The sequence below is a fragment of the Ptychodera flava genome, chromosome 10 (assembly GCF_041260155.1).
Source record: "Ptychodera flava strain L36383 chromosome 10, AS_Pfla_20210202, whole genome shotgun sequence".
In the NCBI taxonomy this organism is placed as follows: domain Eukaryota; kingdom Metazoa; phylum Hemichordata; class Enteropneusta; family Ptychoderidae; genus Ptychodera; species Ptychodera flava.
In genome coordinates, this window is record NC_091937.1 from 19,855,414 (window position 1) to 19,877,468 (window position 22,055).

General features: G+C 38.0%; 2 protein-coding genes across 2 annotated transcripts in view; one reads left to right on the plus strand and one right to left on the minus strand.

Moving 5' to 3' along the window:
- Positions 1 to 22,055, minus strand: part of LOC139141541 (serine-protein kinase ATM-like) — a 111,596-nt gene that overhangs the window by 69,075 nt on the left and 20,466 nt on the right. The window lies entirely within an intron of this gene.
- Positions 15,280 to 18,712, plus strand: LOC139142187 (uncharacterized). Its single transcript, XM_070712039.1, has 2 exons — positions 15,280 to 15,352; positions 17,317 to 18,712. The coding sequence occupies exon 2, from the start codon at positions 17,324 to 17,326 to the stop codon at positions 18,035 to 18,037; it is 714 nt and encodes a 237-aa protein (XP_070568140.1). The 5' UTR covers positions 15,280 to 15,352; positions 17,317 to 17,323; the 3' UTR covers positions 18,038 to 18,712.

Below are 22,055 nucleotides of genomic sequence, written 5' to 3' on the forward strand. Positions count from 1 at the left end.
AATTAAAATAGAAGATTCAAACAGTAACAGCAAGTTCAGATTGAAAGCAAGAAATGGTTCGTCTGATTGGAGTTTCATTAATACATATATTGCTTATAAAATTGTCAAAAATTGCCAACAAAGAGGAAAATTCATAAGTTTAAGCTTTACACAATCAAATGTAATTGAGTTTTATATCATTTTGAACGACAAACGCCCGCGAATATGTTCATCACGGGATCAATTTCAACCCGCCCCCCCCCCCCCCCCCCCCCCCTGTAACTACCACTGCCACTGAACATCGTCGTTCGATTCTTGATTTTAAAAATAACACCAAGATGATCACAAGACATGAACTAAGTACGACTAGAATCACTCGAAAATCGGCAGATCGTCCATGTAGCCGACACGAACACGAAGTGTGTGTTACCGGCTATCAAAAACTATGAAAAATAGTAAAGAATGAGCTACAAAATCACTATCAGTTTTAAGTTGCAGGTAGAATAAGTCTGTGCCTTTGTAAAAAATACTAAAAAATAGTAGAAACTGAAGAACCAGCTGAAAGTTAGTTGAGGAGACCTTGACCGCATATCATTTGCATCTCATTGTCGGCTACATGGACTGTGTGCCCGAAAATCAGGTGTAAAATCTTTCAGAGAACGTGTCAGAGTGGAACCACACGCGACGCCAGGATCGATGTCAACACGTTATAAACACGTCGGCCAACATGGCCGCCGCCATATTGGAATTTATGCAATGTGAACTCGATCGCGATCGTGATCGTACTCGGACAAAAAAAAAGATCATCGTTGTAAAATCATAATCAACCTAACTAGTCAACTGCTTCTTTTGTTTCTTTTGCGGTCCATTTCGTTGATCAAAGCATGGGAATGTGATCAAAGGCCCGGTAGTGCTACACCGCCTAACTCTGTGAGTACTTGTCCTCGATGTATACCGACTAAAGGTCTTTGTTGGTCGTAATAGTCATTGTAGAATGAAAACTTGTGAACAACCCAGCCGATTCTTCTATTGTTTTAAACGTTCCTCTCAACACTTAGGGACAAGTTATCGGACGCATACCATACTTCACACCTTCCACTCTTTCACGAGGTTGAAAGTTGCAGTGAACGCTAATTGTAGACAATGCATGCAACAGCTGGTAGCTACGCAGAGCGCTAGCGTGTGAACTAAAGGATGGCGGGAATATTTAAAGCGTAGCGGGGAGAATCAAAGCGTAGCGGGGAGAGGCGAAAGCGTAGCGGGACCGCTACGCTAAAATGGCCTGGGGAGAACACTGTTCATCCTATAAGACATAATTTTGCTGACAAATACAGTCAATGACGAGTTGACAGGTTTTGACGGTGACGACTTATTGAATAACATTGCTGATGACTGAGACAGTTGTGAGTTGCGAGTATGGTGTCCGGAAAGATAAACTCGGGGAAGGCTTAGAATTAGTCGATGACTTTACATTTGATGAAGATCGGGCACAGAAATCATTAATATTTATTTACTTGCTCCTGTTTTTTTCTACCAGAGCTCAATGTTTTGCTCCTTTCATAGCCCAGCGTATGATGCTGTGTGTTCCCGGTGTTATAAAGCCTCCCACTACAGCCCTGCTAAGGTCCATAGACATGCAGTCCCAATTTGGACCGCACACAAAAAAACACTTTTCTAACTACTTTCGGCCGAAATCAACTCGATTCCAATCTATGCCTACCGAATCACTCAACCGCTCACAGACTGCAAAAAGAATTGTTCGCATGACGTCCAAAACCATTAGTTGCTGGCAATACACGGTCAAGGGCCCAAAGGCTGGCGATATCTCGCATGAATGTACCGAATGGCGAGCCACGGGAACACGGAGCATCATACGCAGGGCTAGGCTTTTCAATACATCGAAAGTCTTTTCACAAAGTTTGCATCTTGCCGCGAATTTATCTTGTGCCCGCTCCAGCCATCCTATGTACTCGGGCTGTTTCAACCAATGATCGCTGAATAAACACTTTCCAGGAGGCATTGCTGAGACTGATGACCCGAACAAGCTTTAAATTTCAACACGGTCCCTCCACAAGCTACTCATGCATACTTCGATGTCACTGTACGTGCGTGCAAAACCGTGGATCATGGAATACACATGGTCTTGCCCACACTAGTACAAGGATACCCTTTTACGACATTATAAGAAACACTACTACACTTCCAAATTTTGTCTCAGGAGGGCTCCCCACCTGTCGCAAAACATCTTTTCACATTTTACGATTTTGACGTTCGACAATTCTACTGTTTGACTCTCGCCTTTATGATCTGGCCGTTCTTGACCATGTGCGATCGTACTAGCGATTTTCAAGGAGTTTCCAGGAGTAAATTTAATTTTCCAGGAGTTTCCAGGAGTTTCCAGGAGTGGTTTTAAATTCCAGGACTTTCCAGGACTTTCCAGGAGCGTACGAACCCTGTACACATGATCAATGGATCAAAGAGGTTCAGTCAAAATCTGTGCTTTCAGTTTTGATTGATATATGGCCTTATTCCGGATATTCATTAAATATGCAGATAAGCTTAGCCTAATAATCAGAATGCCAAGCTAATCAATACGATTGTTTCAATCGGGTTCGAACTCACAACGTACGGTACCCAATCACCTAGCCGAGAAAAAGCTACAGATAAAACCGCTCAGCTAAATCCCCAACCTCAAAAAGATTGGTTCGATACCCGAGCTAAAGTTGTTACAATTCTGATAGCTGTGGAAACGCAGCTATCTGTTGGTGGGGTAGCATGTGTCGTTATGAGGGTCAAAGGTCAACCCCACCACGGATAGCAGCGGGCCAACTGCGAGCGAAAGTGGGTCTATTACAACGACACCACATGTATCGGAACTTTGAACGGCAAAATAGACCAAAGTGAGCGTAATTCAATAAAATGACCTATACCTACCTGAACTCTGATTATTGCTCATTCCCTAAACTCCTTTTATGAACAAAATTTCTGGTTCGTTTACTTAATTTGGCTGATTTTCCGAGAAGTACTCAAGATTTTCACTCCAGCAGCAAACTTTGACTTCTATTGATATGCTAATAAGGACTCTGACCTGCCGTCACGCTATTCACATTCGAATGCGCGAACGGTCTAATGAAAGTTGGTCCATTGAATTTGATATAATGGCCTTATATACACTAATTCATTAAATATGCAAATGAGCTGATTTTGAGAACACCACAACCACCAAACTTATAGCATTGATCGTGGTTTGTGTGCCTGCACTGTTACATCAAATTTGGTTCATGTTTGGTTGATATAAGGCCCATTGCACAAATTCATTAATTATGCAAATGATTGTTAAATATACCGGTCAAAGCCACCAATATACACAATACGAAATTTTCCAGATGTACATGGTAGGCAAAATAATAACGAGTTAATGAAAATCATCAACATTTTAGAAACCTTTGGAATTAGCATACGTTGCCTCACAGCCAGCAATGTTAACACGTGTGCAGGGAAGCTTCCAAGTCGCTATCAATTTTTCTTCCAACATTCTCTCTTTCTAATGAAAATAAAGAACTTTGATGAGAGTTCACAATTTAGATATTCATTTCCAACTGTAGGCTTCCACAGTTGATTACAATGCACCAGGTTCTAATTATCATCAAGTACAGATTAATTATCATACGATTGTGTCGGCGTCATTTAAACTGGATGTTGGGTATGTTGGAGGGGCCTGGTATTGGTTCATGACTGTGAATATTTCGTGACAGATTTTGCATCATAAATTGTGTATGCATGTGTGTTCTTTTCAAACATTTGATCTATTATTAACCAAGTCAAATCTTTTGAAAGTAAAACGAAAGAAAAAGTAAAGACACTTTACGCCTCATGCAACCTTCCCCTTCTAAAATGGTTTATTCTTCTGTTTGATTATGAGAAACTGTAACCTGCCAGACTATTTTGACTGTTCCTTTGTGGAATGTTTGAAAAAGGAATGTGCTAAAATCCATGTTAAGATATACTGACATAGAAAGTACTCATCCTGAGTAGGATAGGTGTTTAACATCGAAATACTGAATGTCACGAAATTAATTGTTCAAGGAGAACTGTGAACACAATTATCCAGATGTATTGACAGCAGTTTAACCCTTTCACCACCATGGTTTGGCCCAAACCCTTTGTTATCAATGGTGAGTGTGGACCTGTTTACAGGGAATTGAGGGTGAACAGGTTAATACTGACCAGTCATCTGAAAAATAAATCTAGGCCTGACATTCCTGAGTTTGTGGAGTTTTCTGAAGACTGACAAGCCTTTGATTATGGCTTTTGATGAGAAAGTTCTCTACGTGAAAGTGGAATTCTCGATGTGGAGCTCATACCATCCATACGTACTATTCAAAAAATATTCAAGCCTGACATTGCATATTCATTAAAGAAAATAACTAAGGCTCAGAGCCATGGATATACAAAGACAGGAGGATTGTCCATTTCTTATTTGAGAAACTGGACACAACCCAATCATTATTTGCCGTGAAAATAAACATTTAAAATACTGACACACGTAAATTTTCAAAGAAAAGTATCACTTTATAAGTTTATTACTGGATATTTCTTGTTGATGCGTGACATCATGCATTTACATTGGTCACTGCTATCAACCAATTTAGTTTGTAACAACAGTTTTGTCCGGAGTCGCTAAATATCAATCAAAAAGATGCCAGTACACAAAACCACAGGAGAAACTGAGTGAATGTATGTTTTAAAACACTGACCAAACCTTGTTGTTGTCGCAATTAACAAGAGCTCGACACACCTGGAAATGAATTTCTCAGTATAAACTCTCATCAAACCTCGTACCAAAATGATCCATAGTTATTTTCATAGGATAGCAGGTATGTAGGAGTATCTCAAACCATACACTCCGAGTTCCAAAACCGAGTCGGCATAAATTTGAGGACTTCCTTGTGCCCATATCGATGATATTGGCTGTGAGAGTGTTTTGTTGAATAATCTATCAAACATGTTGCTCAAAATGTTTTGAAATGCATGGTCATGGCCCCTATGGGCAGTTGGCATAACCCACTTACTTTTTCTATTAAATATTACACTCAATATTTCCCTTCTACATCAAATTGGCAATGTAAACTTTACTAGTTTTTATCCCAGTTTTTGTGAATATTAAAATTTTTCATTATGCAAATTCTGTCCACAAGACTATGCACCTTTAGTGTTGCTATGTACAAAGTTACTGTAGTGTAAGCCTTACATATGAAATATGCACAACAAACAGAAAAAGGCAAACAGAAAAAGCGAAGATGAGTTCTGAAACAAAAAAATTGGCAGAGCCACCCATTCAAGTCACTCACAATGTGTAAAAGTAGAGTAAAGTACACGATAAGGTTACATCATTTTTGATGGATGTTTGGGATCGGACATGCCACTTGGACAAAGTAAGCAAACTCTAGGGATGACACACCATACTTACATGATACTTTTAACAGGTTTTTTGACCATCTGCTGGATACATATTTGCTTGTTAAACTTAAGTACAGCTGTTTTTTTCTCTTCGTGGTGTCTGACTTTAAATCTTTGCAAACAGTAACCACACTGATGTAAGAATCTAGCTAGATGGTGCAGAGCAACACTTGTTTAACAGTCACACACCAGCAGATTGGAAATCCTGCTTGCTTTTGTGAGTTGCACTCTTTACTATGGGTTGGGACATGACTGGATCTATCTTTGCTGTGCTAAAATTTCTTAGATTAAAAAATATCATCAGACGCGCATCCCCCTATTATTTTATTTTATTAAATCCAACATCCAATAGGTATTGCCCACTCACAGGTTGAGAGACCCATAGCCCACTGCCCGATGGAGCAATGAGGAGTAGAGTGTCTTGCTCAAGGGCACAACACCTTGATAGAGTCAAGGACTAACCATCCCCCAACGGTGAGTCAATGCATAACTCTGGACTGTTACCGGGTCTCAAACTCCCCATTCCCCAACAGTGAGTTTGTACTCTGGACTTACGGGTCTCAAACTTACCATCCCACAATAGTGAGACCAGTACCCTAACCACTGTCCCTGGGTGCCTCCTTTCGCAAATGTACATATCTGACAACTAAAGGTTGACTTTGCATGGAGTTTTGTAAGCGACTGTGGTGATAAATATTGTTATGTAGGTCATTCCCCCCACACTCATCATGACCTGAGTTCAATTAGCCTAGAACATTCTCAAGGTCACTGCCCTTGATGACCTCACAACCTTGAATTCAATTAGTCATGTTTGGAATGTTCTGGAAAGTTGATTAGTTGTGTAAGGGAGATAATTTAGAACAGTAATTAGCATGTCAATAAAAGTTCTAGATTGTTCTTATATGCCTTTATAAAAGGGACGTGCACAGCTTCCAGTCAGACTTTTGGGATCGTGTCTCTTGTGTGTTACTGAACTCCAGCGGTAGTCATTCTCAAGACTTTCAAGACCTTCACTGTCAACGCTGGATTTATACTGTGGACTTTGTGCAGCTTCAAGCCTGCAAGCCAAAGGACTGTTCATTCATCCGACTGACTGTTACAACTCTGAGACTGGAGCTTTGCCGTCCCAGCTGAGATAAGTATCTGTACACTTTTAAAGCTTGTACTCTATCCCTGACTTAGCAATTAGTTTTATTTTCGTAATAAATTTTGTTTAAACGTTAACTGCTGAGTTCACCCTTTTGTTCGTTTTCTCTGCACGTAACAAAATTGGGGGCTCGTCCGGGAGACGAATATTTTGAGCCGTTTGACAACATTTTGCCTACCTTTTCAAAACTACTGTATACTGTGAACTCAGCTAAATTCAATCATGGCGGAATTCAAGCCAGACGAATTTATGGATGACCTTGATCAGGACACATTTAATTCCCTCAGAAAAGACAACCTCATAGCACTGGCCAATTTCCTTAAAGTAGATGTCAAAAGATCTATGCGCAAGCGAGAAATACAGTTCAAGATTGCAAAACATTTAGTTAATTCTGGCCATTTTGAGGAGTCTGCCTTAAAAGATTATGAGCCTGAGTCTTCCTTGAACTCAAAAAATTAGAATTGGAAATACAGGCAGATTTCAAGCTAAAAAAATTGGCATTAGAAAAGAAAAAGAATTACAAATGAAAGAAAAAGAATTACAAATGGAAAAGGAGAGACAGGTATTAGAAAAAGAAAAAATACAAATGCAGTTAGAAATGGAAGAAAGACAGAAAGAGAGGGAATTGGAAATGAAAGAAAAAGAATTGCAAATGGAAGAAAGACAAAGGGAGAAAGAAAGAGAGGAAAAAGAAAAGGAAAGAGAATTAGCAGAACACCGACTGCAGTTAGAAATGAGACGTTTAGAGCTTGGACAGTCAGGAAAATTCTTCCCTTCAGACAAGTTTGACATCACTAAGCATTTCAGGTTAGTTCCCCCTTTCCAAGAAAAGGATGTCGATAAATATTTCCTTCATTTTGAGAAAATTGCTCAGAGTCTGAACTGGCCTAAGGAGTCCTGGTCTATGCTTTTGCAGAGTGCTTTGGTGGGTAAAGCCAGAGAAATTTACATTCAGTTGTCAGTAGAGCAGGCTTCAAATTATGATTCTGTGAAGGAATTAATCTCAAGGGCTATGAGTTGGTGCCTGAAGCTTATCGTCAGAAATTTAGGGATTGTGAGAAGGTGAAGGATCAAACTTATGTTGAATTTGCTCGAACAAAAGAACAACTGTTTGATCGTTGGTGTTCTTCGGAAAAGGTCAGTCAGAATTATGACAAATTACGACAACTTGTTTTGATTGAGGAATTTAAAAGGTGCATCCGGAGTGACATCAAGACGTTTATCAATGAACAAAAGGCAGATACATTGGAGGTTGCTGCACGTTTGGCCGATGATTATTCATTGACCCACAAATCTTCATTCTCAGCAAACCATCCCAGTCCTTTTCATACAGAAACAATGCAGGTAAATTTAACTCGTCCTTTCATCCAAGAATTTTTCAAAGGAGAGTAGAAAATCAAATGACAGCAGTTCACAGAGTTCAAGTAACACTCCCACATCATCAGATCCCAAGTCTCAATCTCCTTCTGACAAACAGTTCGGTACACTTTCTTGTAATTATTGTAAGAAAGACGGCCATTTAATGTCAGATTGTTTTAAATTGAAAAGAAAACGTGAAGGTCAAAGTAGTCAAAGTGGATCTAAGCCCACCGGCTTTATTTCTTCATCAACTCAATTAGAGTCTAATAATGTGTGCAACACATTTTCTGAGGTTAACCCCTCTCATCCCCAATTAATGAGGTCAAGGTCAATTCTTCTCAAGATAGCATTATGGGTATTTTCGAACCATTTATTCATGATGGTTTTATATCACTTTCTAGTGATTTTTCTTCCGCTACCCCTGTCAAAATTTTAAGAGATACCGGGGCTTCCCAGTCTCTTTTGTTGGCAGATACCCTGCCGTTTTCTGAAAAGTCATTTCAGGTTCTAAAGTTCTTATTAAGGGGGTAGATTGTAATGACTACATTCCTGTTCCTCTCCATAATGTCTATTTGTCTTCGGACTTTGTTTCTGGACCTGTGACTTTAGGTATTAGGCCTTTTTTGCCTTTTGAAGGGATTCACCTTCTTCTCGGAAACGACCTTGCTGGGGACAAGGTCATTACTAATCCACTTGTGACTGATAATCCTAGTTTAGATCAGGATCCAGAGCCAATTGAACAAGAGATACCCGATTTATTTCCTTCGTGTGCCATTACTCGAGCCATGTCAAAGAAAACTTCCGAGAATCAAAATACTCTCAAAAATAATGTCACAGATGTTGACTTAAATGACACCTTTCTCAGTCAGGTGTTTGACACGGATCATTCCGTTATCCCTCGTGGATTTGAAACTTCCAGTAAAACTTCTGCTGACCAAAGTCAGACATTTTCTAGATCAAATCTCATTGCAGAACAACACAAAGACCCAGATATTTTGTCTTTGTTTGACAGGGTAGATGATGAAGGTAAAACTTCAGATAGCTCTGTTTCCTATTATACAAAATCTGGTATTCCATGCGTAAATGGAGACCTCCAGACGTTTTGGTTGATGACGATTGGGCTATAAAACATCAAATTGTGGTTCCAAAGCCCTACCGTGCTGAAATATTGCGCCTGGCCCATGAAACGCCCTGGGCTGGTCACTTGGGAGTCAGGAAAACTTATCATAAAATTCTCATAAAATTCTCAGTCACTTTTATTGGCCTAATCTCAGGCAGGATGTAGCACATTTCTGTAAAACTTGTCACACATGTCAAGTGGTGGGAAGGCCAAATCAGACCATTCCAAAGGCCCCTTTACAGCCAATTCCTGCATTTCAAGAACCATTTAGTAGGATACTAATAGACTGTGTTGGGCCCCTACCAAAAACAAGATCAGGAAATGAGTACATGCTGACAATAATGTGTACATCAACTCGGTTCCCAGAAGCCATACCACTGAGAAATATAAAGACAAAGACTATAGTGAGAGCTTTAGTCAAATTTTTCACTTTATTTGGCCTCCCTAAATGTGTCCAGTCCGATCAAGGCTCCAACTTTATGTCTGGTATTTTTCAACAAGTAATGAATCAGCTAGGCATTAAAACAGTATAGGTCATCCGCCTATCATCCAGAAAGTCAGGGTGCTCTTGAGAGATTTCATCAAACTTTGAAAAACATGATTAGGACCTACTGTTTTGACACAGAGAGCAGTGGGATGAAGGAATTTATTTTTTGCTCTTTGCTGTTAGAGAGTCAATTCAGGAGTCTCTTGGTTTTAGCCCATTTGAGCTTGTATTTGGACATACAGTCCGTGCCCACTTAAGCTCGTTAAAGAGAAATTCCTATCAGATGATGATGATTGTCTGAATATTTTGCAATATGTGTCAGATTTCGTACAAAACTCTCTAAAGCATGTGAATTAGCCAGAGAAAATCTTGAGTCATCTCAGCAGTCAATGAAAACCAAATATGATAAAAGCACCTCAAAACGGAAGTTTGAACCAGGTCAAAAAGTTCTTGTTCTACTTCCAATTCCTGGCAAACCACTCCATGCTCGTTACTTTGGGCCATATCTAATTGATAAGAAATTGAGTGATTTAAATTACATCATAATAACACCTGACAGGCGAAAACAAAAACAGCTATGTCACATAAATATGCTTAAGCCATATTTGATAGGGATAATCCTACTATAACTCAGCCTGTCAGTGCAGTCAGTTCAAACCATTATGAAGATAGTGATACTGAAACTGACTTGAGTGAAAATACTCTAAACTCAAAGCTGGGCTCGGTCAAGCTTCAGAACTCAGAAATCCTGGAGAAGCTGGAGTCTACAAAGTTGGCACACCTCCAGCCAGAACAACAACAACAGGTGAAAGAACTGCTCCACGAATATAAACACCTGTTTCAAGATGTTCCAACGAGGACAAACGTCATCTATCACGACGTTGATGTTGGGGACAGTAAGCCTGTAAAACAACATCCATACAGACTGAATCCAACAAAAGCAAAATATCTCCAGGAAGAAGTCAAATACCTGCTGGACAATGACTTTATTGAACCCAGTAAAAGTAACTGGAGTTCGCCGTGCATACTTGTTCCCAAATCAGATCACAGTTATCGTATGTGCACGGACTTTAGGAAGGTCAACACTTTAACAAAGACAGACACTTTCCCAATCCCGAGGATTGATGACTGCATCGACCGAGTGGAAAAGCCAAGTATGTGACGAAATTTGACCTACTGAAGGGATTTTGGCAAGTCCCTCTGACGGATCGTGCTCGTGAAATATCCGCCTTTGTTACACCAGACGGATTGTTCCAGTACAAGGTGATGCCATTCGGAATGAAGAACTCTCCGGCAACGTTCCAACGGATGATCAACGACGTCATATCCGGGCTAGACGGGTGTGCAGCTTACGTTGACGACGTAGTCCTGTATAGTGACACCTGGGAGGAACACATCAAGCTCATGCGGGAAGTTCTTTGAGAGACTGAGCAAAGCAATGTTGACTGTCAACCTTGCCAAATCTGAGTTTGGTTGGGCTAGGGTAACTTACCTCGGACATACTGTAGGACAGGGTGAGGTAAAACCTGTTGATGCCAAAATCAGTGCCATTTCAAGTTTTCCCATACCAAACTGCAAACGACAACTGATGCGCTTTCTCGGTATGGCTGGTTACTACAGAAAATTCTGTCCAAATTTCTCCACAATTACTGAGCCTTTGACTAACTTACTTAAAAGAAAGTAAAGTTTGTTTGGTCAGAGCAATGCCAACAGGCATTTGATACACTTAAAGCCATACTGCAAAGTGCCCCAGTGTTGTCTGCACCAGATTTCACTTTGCCATTCAAATTAGCTGTAGATGCTAGTGATACGGCTGCTGGTGCTGTTTTATTGCAAGAGGATAGTCATGGTGTAGATCATCCTGTTTGCTATTTTTCACGCAAATTTAACAAATCTCAGAGAAACTACTCTACAATTGAAAAAGAGTGTTTATCTTTGATATTAGCTTTACAGCATTTTGAAGTTTATGTTACTTCTTCAAATCAGCCAATAGTGGTTTATATTGATCACAACCCTCTTGTTTTTCTGCAGAAATTTAAAGGCAAAAATCAGAGATTGCTAAGATGGAGTTTAATGTTACAGGAGTTTAATCTTGACATTAGACATATCAAAGGCAGAGACAATTTAATTGCAGACTGTCTCTCTCGTATTTAGAGCTTATTGTTGTTCACACTTTTAAGATTACATTTGTAAAAGAAAGATTTTTCTTTGAAAAATTTTCTTTTTTGAAGAGGGGGTGTGTTATGTAGGTCATTCCCCCACACTCATCATGACCTGAGTTCAATTAGTCTAGAACATTCTCAAGGTCACTGCCCTTGATGACCTCACAACCTTGAATTCAATTAGTCATGTTTGGAATGTTCTGGAAAGTTGATTAGTTGTGTAAGGGAGATAATTTTAGAACAGTAATTAGCATGTCAATAAAAGTTCTAGATTGTTCTTATATGCCTTTATAAAAGGGACGTGCACAGCTTCCAGTCAGACTTTTGGGATCGTGTCTCTTGTGTGTTACTGAACTCCAGCGGTAGTCATTCTCAAGACTTTTCAAGACCTTCACTGTCAACGCTGGATTTATACTGTGGACTTTGTGCAGCTTCAAGCCTGCAAGCCAAAGGACTGTTCATCATCCGACTGACTGTTACAACTCTGAGACTGGAGCTTTGCCGTCCCAGCTGAGATAAGTAATCTGTACACTTTTAAAGCTTGTACTCTATCCCTGACTTAGCAATTAGTTTTATTTTCGTAATAAATTTTGTTTAAACGTTAACTGCTGAGTTCACCTTTTGTTCGTTTTCTCTGCACGTAACAATATGCATAGACACCTTTCACTTCTACCATGCATTCTATCAGGTACAAAATGCAAACAAAACTAGGTAATTCTAACAAATAAACTCAAGTAATGCTTGCAGGTAGTAATATAGAAGTCAAGAAGACTTAAACCAAGAGTAAACAAGAGTACGACAACTTTGAAAGATAGTCATGGATGATGAGCACACTATGAATTGTGGGCTGGCATTTCTATTCATTTAGAACACACTAGTCTTGTTAACTCAATGTGTTCGATTGTGTTAAAGTTCCTTTTTTTTCCGTTTAATGCTTTTATCAGTGCATAGTAATTTAGAGACAGTACACTAAACAGGAAGTGCTGGCCTTAGTTTGCAACACCTAAAGTAACTTCTACGGTTTATGTCTTGATGTTGTAAACATTCAAATATATTAATTTGATATTTACATGATTTGCCTGTGAATTGCATTATCTTAGAGGAACCCTGATGTTGCTTAGCATACTGCAGGGTTCCTAATACGCCTTCAGAGCAATTTGTAGAAAACTAAGCCACAATACCCTTACAATGGTCAATAAGATGGTATAAAACATAATCATTGAAAAGATCTATTTTCTGAAGGAATATCTGAATTGTTCACAAACCATCTTATGGTTTCAACTTCAATGGGATTTTGACATAGAATGGTTATATCACTTTGAATTTCAATGCAAAATCAACAATCACAGAATAAAATACAGTTGAATATACCCTGTACTCAATGCACACCTCTCCATCAAGTAAGAATATTCAACTATCACTAGAACAAGACAAAATTCTACAAACCGATTCAGGGTGTGTTATATTTTATGTTTCAAATGCAAAACGTCACAAAAAATATATATTAAATATTAAAATGTTAAATATTAAAACTTCTTCAATAAAATCATGAATACCAATATACATAAGAAAGTGGAACTTGGTACGTACATACAGTAAAGGAAGCTTCAACCTCCATCACAGAGAGGTTTTGGTATGACCACATTGGTAAGTTTTTAACCATGAAGGAGACCATGGGAAGGAAAGTGGAAAACCTGTCTATGCAAATTCTGTCCTTATCAAAATCACCAGCCACATACAACAGTTTGGAACACCTTGATTGGGACAATACATAGGAAGAAAAGGACTCCCTAACACTGTATTTTACACATCATTCTCAACTTCATCAATGTGAAATTTCCATGGCAAATATCCCTAGCAACAGATGGGGTTAGAGTATGATGACTAAATATTATGCAACAAAGCCGTAAAACCTCAGCTCTATGTTCATAGTACATCTGATTACATGAATAACAGGAATTAGCTAATGATGGCAAACCTCACACAGATAACAACTTTGACAGTTATAAGGAGCAGCGGCCTGGGTAACGGATGGTCTTACATAAGAGATGAGATCATCCTGGAAACAGATGCCAAGTTGTACTAGGCTTACCGAAGTAGGAGTGTTTACAAAGGAAATGGGGAGGAAAAACGGGTTAATCCCAGTGTAGGGCCAAACATGGCACTACATGGGAAAATCTTTTAATCATTCATTTTCTGATGTGTTTTGTGGCACCGGGAATTTATTCCGTAAAATTTGCCGACAGTGTGGCGTAAGATGTTTGCCAGAGGAAAAAGAAGGTTCTTGGGCAAGAAAACTTTACGGATTACAAATAATGATACAGGGCTGAAGTGAAAAGATTTTTTCCAGTTCATGAGCTGGAGGGCAGTCAGCAAAGAGGTCCAATGTGATTTTAGTCCTAGACTAATACTTTGAACCATTTTCCAAACCACGACAGATTTACGCAGAACTTCGTACTCTCTTGTCACTTTAAGCTAGAGACTTATTCAGTCAGATCTTTTTACCTGGGTTTGAAGGCACATTTTGGGTGTTAACCCTTTGAGTCCCGTAATTTTTCCCGCCAAAATTGTAGTGCAACATTTCACTAATTTTTATAAATGTTCTGTAATTTTTTAAATAATTTTTACCAAATGGACATGGCATTTCATTGACTACAGTTTTTTTACCAGAATTTTAGCAAAAATCTGAAAAAAAATTGACTGAGGTATATTTTATGTTGGTGACAAAAATTGACTTCTTTCTGTGAAAACACTTCTGTCACTCTAGAGATATAGAGCTTGCATTGATACACAAATGCAATCAAAATTTCTGTCCGTAATCTGACAAAGAAGGCCAAATACACATCAAATCTTGAAGGGATATGTTTGAAATATCTTTCATTTGTGTGCTAAAAGATGAAAAAATAACTTCACATGTATGATGAGACCCCTGGACCAAGATGTCATGTTTTGAAACATGTAGCCAAACAAAAAGAAAGACATCATGGACCTGCAATCATGGACAGACATTGAGAGAATGAATTTGTCGGTATGGCTTCATAGATTCTGAGTTAACTATGGCCTCACTTCACCGTTTATATAAGTTGCTTTCAACAATGAGAGATACTATGATTAGACTGATCAGCAGCTCTTTGTGTGATCTTTCATTAAGATTATTAGACTCTCTGAGAGAAGAAGCATCAAGATATACAAAACTTGTTTTAAGGTAAAGCAGTTTAAATAAAACTTCACTGTGTTCGGTGTATGAAATTTACATATTGATCGTCACATGGCTTTTCAGACTCACGAAATTAGTCAGGGAAGAACTTTTCTGGTTGGTTGACAAGAAAAATCGACTCAAACTGATGCACCAATGAAGATATCAGAGTTGAAAAACAGCTCATTTCTAGTGTTTTCCATTCAAATATAGCCCATAATATAATCCGGCGAAACAAAAAATTGATTTTAGGTTGCCATAGTTATTGCAAGTGATTGACATAATCAAAACCCCTTAAACGTAATCCACTTAATAGCAAAATGCCCACGTTGCACCCATAACAACACTATTTATTTCACACCAATCCCAATATCTCAACATTGTTGAGATTTGACAGGAACGAGGCAACATTTGGATATTCACAACATTTAACAATATACAGGTACGTAGTGAGTTTAGTATATTTTGCACAAAAGCCTGTAATTTATCAAATCCAAAACTTTTCTGACTTTTAATTGCGATATGCCTGAAAAGTTATTATAAATATACCGGAACTGAAATACCATGGGTTTTCTTTTGCTTAAATGTTTATTTAGCAAGAGGTTGGGCAGATGTACCAATACGTAAAAATACCGGTACCTGTTTGTTACAGAAAATTGCAGACAAAAAGTCAGACAAAATCACATCAGACAATGTCTAATAAAAAAAAGCTTTTCTGATTCTCAGTCCTCTTGATGATATTACCAGTTTCATGCGCCGGTATTCCACGGCAAGTTGTGCCGTCATCTGATGGTATCTCATTGCCAAGTCAAGCATTTGGCAGACAGTGCAGCTGTAGTTTTCCTCACTAAATACTATTTGGTTGGACAGATTATGGGGAAAGCTTGAATGTGTGAAATGAGCTGAGAACTTCCAAAGATATGGATTTTTTATAGTATTAAAAGTTTGGGCTGTATTTCTGCCTGATAAACTTTAACTGAAAACTAAATAGTTTGTAACTTTGCACGTATTCCGATATGACTGAAACCACTTTGCCAAGTCTGTTGTCCTTTCCTTGTACAAATAATGTTTTTTGTCAAATGATTTATTGACTATAAAAAGGAAATAATATTTCTTTTAAATGTCTGCGTGCAAAGTGGCACAATTTTTTTGATTTTGGTGAAAAAAGAGTCCTGAAAAGTCTCCTTTGATGTACATCCATAACTCAGATGATCATGTTTCAGTTGAGTCACAGATCTACAGATTTCGAGGTGCTTAAAGTAGAATGCGCCTCGGGGACAGAAATTTAGGCTTTCAGATTTTATCAATTCTATTCAGATCTACCACTTGTCGGGGTTCATTTTAAAGTTCTTAGTGTTACAAAAGTTTTCAACATCTTATATTTTCAAAAATCAAAAATTTTATTTTCCTCCATGGAGTTAATACAGGGATGGCGGCCATTTTGAATTTCAAATATCAGGAAATCTTAGGTAGTTTTAATCTCTAGTACCAAATTTTGCACATTGACCCTGATTTTAATTTTTGATTTGGTAAGAGAATGTTCAAAAGTGTCATTGAGGAAAGTTTGAGCAAAATTTTAAGTCTTTCATTCTCAAGACGCATACTACCTTAATCTCATGAAATCAGAGCAAACTTACTCAGATATGCCAAAAATCAATATTAGAAAAAAAGGAACATGATCATTAAATATGCAAATATAAGTATTTATTTTTCTGTTAACATTATGTACTGACTTTCTAAGAAATTCAAATTAATTTCTGATGAGAACAGGTACAACAGCAAGTAAGATATTGTATTGTTATCAGTCAGTAGAGTATAACAAGTACATGCATCCACTGGCATACCGTAGTTTACCACTTTTCAACAAATTAGGATGCATCGTGTGATATTCTGATAAGTTTTCAACAGGATTAAGCTTGCAATCTATAATACCAAAGTCTACTATGAAAACCACTCAGCTAAGCTATTAAAATCCACACCTCAAAAAAGTGGTAAATTACTTGGTATCTTGACTGCGACCCTCCACAAAGCCGGAATTCAATGAAGCAATCCTACAAACCGGGGTGCATTCACACATGCTAGTTTTCAAAGCCAACAAATTCAACCAGAACAATCATCACTGAACTCGGCTTGACAACTTTGTTGCATGCACCAGTACTTGTTTGCTGTCTATCCTTGCTGTGCTGTTCGTGTTTGTTATATCGAGTTTGTCACTATGGAACTTATGACTATGATGTAGATTATAACTTGGTAATATTGTTCTGATTCAGTTGACGGGGTTTCATTCATGTGTACTTATATTTTTGGAGCTAAATCCATATTTGCAATCGTCACTTAGTCCTAGGAGCCACTGAAACATAACATAGAGACACATCAAATTGAAAACATGTTTCTTTCATTTTCTAGGAAAGGCATGTCTACCACAAAGTGTATCTTCATTACTTGGTTTGTAACCATGGTAACACCTGCCGTGTCTTCCCCGTATCCATGGCAAATAGATGTAGTTAGAGTATCTGATCGCTATCACGAAAAAAACTATGATGACAGTGAGGATGACCTGATGGATCTGATCACTGATGTTTCACCTGGATTTCAAGAAAGTGAAACGCCGACGTTGAAAGATTCTGAGAAGCAAGTAACAGAAGCTAAAGTGACAGAGAGACCAGGACGTGGCAAGTCTGCTTCAAAAGCTGGTGCCGTGTTGCAAGCCGATTACCCATTTAAGCCAATGTATAAAGTTCCGTCAGAGGATGACAATGTTGAGATGGCTGATTCCACTTCTGAGGAGGGAGGGAAGGCACAGTCAGGTTTTCCTTTCCTTCCGGTGTACATGAAAATGAGAGATGCCCTGAAAGCTGTGCCTGAGGCAGATGGCTCTCAGAAGCTGCTGTTTGAAAGTCATCAATTCATGGAAGACAGGGAAAATTCACATAAGATGCGGAAACGGAGAGGGGTGAGGCCAAGGGGAGAGATGGATGAGGCCAGTAATGATGATGATGGAAATACCGAGGAGGTAGAGGATAAGGATGAGGAACACAAAGTCAAGGACCAAGATCGCAGAATATGGCCTGCTATACCATTACCAGATGCCCTGCAGGCTGCCTATGACAAAGGCTGGCGTGGCTGAGGAGTTCATGTACAGTGCTCAAACAAATTATGAAAAGCAAGAAAAGAGTAACATCTCGTACATCAAAAGTAGCAACAGATCACCAATAGTCACTTTTTTTGCTTTTAAAGGACATAGAGATACAGGAAATATTGTTACAGCTTTTTCTGAGGGGCTCTTAATACATCTGCTGATAAGCTTGAGGGGAGGGTTTTGTGAGCTGTCAAACCTCCCCATTGACACTTCACAAATGATGATAAATACAAAATAAAGAGAAGTGAGCAAACAAAGTGACCGCAGTTATTTTATGATATTTGCTAGGCATTGGTTTATTGCACGGGGCAGAGTCATTTCGTTTGATGTGGGGAGTGTTTAACCCTTCCACCGCCGTGGTTTGGTCTAAACCCATTGTTGTTAATAGTGATTTTGGACCTGTTTACAAGGAAGTGGGTATGAACAGGTTACTACAGCCACATGCTTAGACATTGTTCAGATATCTTCCCAGCCAGGTACAAAGTACTACTGTAACAATGAGAAATGGATCAAAACCTTGAGCATCATGACCAGTGCTTAAAATAATACTTGTTTCTCTGTCTTGGACAGGAATTTGATGCCTTGACCAGGTGGTTTTGAAAAGTACATGTACAAATGTTTAGTGCAACCTTGATATTAAAAGTTTCTCTTCTCAATCATATATATGCAGGTTTTAAGTTCAAGCACCTTTGGAAATTTTAAGATTAGGTCTTTTACACTATCTAGTTCAAGAAATATTTGGAAAGGATAAAAAATTTTGGAGTGATTGTTAGTGCAATGAAGGCCATCAAATCAAAGGGAGAGTAACATTTGAATCAGATGTTTTTCAACTATTTTTGTTTTTAAGGTCAATCACATTTCTTGTTCTACTCAGCAAAACACATTTAGAAACATAGTATTCAGCTTGTCAAACTTGTGATGTTATTGTGTGAAAAGTGAATTTTCGTCCAGACTAAAATTCAAATGTCAACAATAATTTTGCAATTGTATATGTACAAAGGCTGCCTTGACAAGCTAAGTAGTGGGTGTTTCAAAAAGCTTTGGTGGGTACAAAAAGATCTTGTGATTTAAATGCAAAAAAAAAATAATAGAGGAAGAAAATCATCAAAATTTGCAGCTACTGTGCCTTTAAAACTTAAAAAAAAATTACTTCAAATATATATTTGAGGACAAAAACTTTTCATATCTGTGCAGGTTTGATGTTACCAGTGACATGGGAAGGAGGTAGAAAAACAAATCTTGAGCCCTGATGACACATGAACACATAAAAGGCAGTTCATGTACACGTTACATATCATCACATTGACAATTGCTACATGAGAAGACAAACAAATATTGACCTCCTCAAAATCCCCCTGAGTAGAGGTACATTTATGATCCATCAAGTGTGCCCCTCATCCTGTCCACACAAACGGTAGAACCAAGGCGTCTCATTTCAAGTACGTCATAATATACGTGTTTACCTTTTGAGGAATTCCATGTATGACATACAAGATAGAGTGGTTTACATAAGTGGCCCCTTGAAACTTGTTAGCACTTGATCTTTTTCAGATTAGCACACCTTGGTATGGTACTGCATTAGCCTGTAGATGCCAAGATGCTGAGTAATACAGTCTAATTTTGAAAATTTCAAAAAATGTATGATGCATATTGTTCCATCAATATAAAAAATAATGTATTACGTGTTTAATTTAAAAAGTTGTTATAACGATGGTTCTACAGAAAATATAAACATTAACCAATTAAAATTAAAAAGCCTCTAACTTAGTAAAAAAATAGTGTGCTTCATCACATCAAGAAAATTGAAGATGACATCTGAAAACGAATTGTGTTTTTTTTTCACATTGCAAGTATTTGCTGTCTCCAGCCAGCTGCGTCACAATAAATTCAAAATCTACATACTCTGAACAAATCAAGTTAAATGTTTGTTTGAGATTCTTCCTGCAGCTGCCAACATTTCACGGGGTAAGAGTATCTGCAAACAATATTCACCCATTATAGACAATGCTGTTGTCATTAGTGTTGTTGTTGTTTTTGTTGTTGTCTATCGAATGTCGATACAAATTTAACAATTTAAAGTTTCAATTGGCAACTGTTCCCTGATTCATTTTATGAATGTTTCTGTTAATTCTTTGATTTCTGGTTTTTTTCAACACATTTGCTTATGAGATACCTATCACAGTAACTCTTGTCTTCAGGCACCATGAAAGCCCTGTAAGTTTCTTTTCTACAATTCCTATGATATTCAATGACAGTCTGTAAAGTGCTCAACCCTCATTAGATATCAAAAATATAGACAGGAATACTTAGAATGCACATACTAATGTCAAGTATGTTTATATGTTGCATACACAGGTGTGGCTGGCCAAACAAATGTCTATCAGTGTTGTCCTGACAAATAGCGCCCTCTATCACACCAAGTTTTACTTGTTACAGAAACTGGAAGTAATTCAATGTGCCTTATAACTTGAAATAAAAATGTTAGTTTTAGAGAGACCGTGGTGTTAGCAAAGGAGCTTGTTGTCAACAGGGCTGGCATACACATATCAGAATGTTATTTTTGATATTAAAATGTACATTAATGGTCAGTACATGAATTCTCATTTGAAAAAATGGGAGACAGAAAGGGGACAGAAACTGAATTTACTTTGTTACAGTTTGAAAAAACAGTCTAATACATGTTGAAAATTTGCATGAAATTGTCATGCATTCTGGGACTTGAAGAGTGTGCTATAGATTTTGAATATTGCTTCATCTCAAAAGCTTTTCACTGTGTATATTTTGATGTACTTATGTACAGATGACGATCAACTGAACACTGTAACTATTACCAGCCAGGCAAATTATGAAATCATAGTTCTAGATGATCAAACTGCACTTGGCTTATCGATTTCTAATTGTATTGTTGTGTGGTATCTCACTTAAAATGGTTTATAGCGTAATCTCTTTGAGCATATAAGTGAAAATGCCAAACAAACTGACAAAAATGTGGGATTCCATGTTGTGTTTGAACTTGTGCTGTGTTACTGACATTCAACTGACTTATAATCTGGCATGTTAGAGTTAGGACAATTCTAAATGAAAACACGCCTGTAGGTACTAACACCAAACTCATAAAATTAAATTGATTATGCCTGATAGTGCAAGAACTGACAAACCAAAATTCTGGAAAAGTTCCTTCATATGCATGATAGTTGACTGCCATTGGTGTTGATAGTTTTAAAAGTGGCATGGAATGTATTCTTTTCCATTGGTTACTAAGATTTGGGCTTCCTTGGCTACAAACGGATCATCATGGTTTCCTTTAGTTGAAAATGCAAATGAGCGTTTTCCAGAAAGGAAATGAGATGGTGCACTCACATTTTGAGACACCGGAGTTTCAGTTGACTAGTTAACGGCCAAATATCACCAGACTAGAATGCTAGATTCAGACTGAACCAAACATTGGTATTGTATAGTATTAAGCACAGCTAATATTAAATTTAAAATTTTGTGCTCTTTGCCAACACAGATGAAATACTTCCAAAATTATATCATAATGAAAATACAGTTGACAACATGAAGTACACACAGCATTCAACCAAATCATTTTGGCTTACCTGGAGAACCATAAATGTCAAATGGCGGCAGGTTTGTCATTCCATCATTATGCTAAAAGTGGTCATTTTTCAAGCAATTATATTTCAGCCTATTATTTATCAATATTTCATCCAGGCAGCCTAGTGTGTGTGTGCACACTAACATGCCACACATACATGTTTGCGTCAGAGAAAAATTTCATACAAAATTTCTTATATGTTTCTCAAGATGTGGTCTTGATTATTTTACAAAGTGTCACAACGACACCTCCTCAACGAGAATCAATCCTTAGCTAGCACATTCAAGTTGTATTTTTAGTCACAATTTAAAGATTTGGAACCACTCTGACTTGCAGCTGGTACTTTTGGTGGACCCAAATGGTACGACTGTCATAGAGATATAGAGTCTGGGCCTTCTCATGAAAGGT

Coding starts and splice junctions, on each gene's coding strand:
- LOC139142187 (XM_070712039.1), top strand. CDS start 17,324: ATGTCTACCACAAAGTGTATCTTCATTACTTGGTTTGTAACCATGGTA.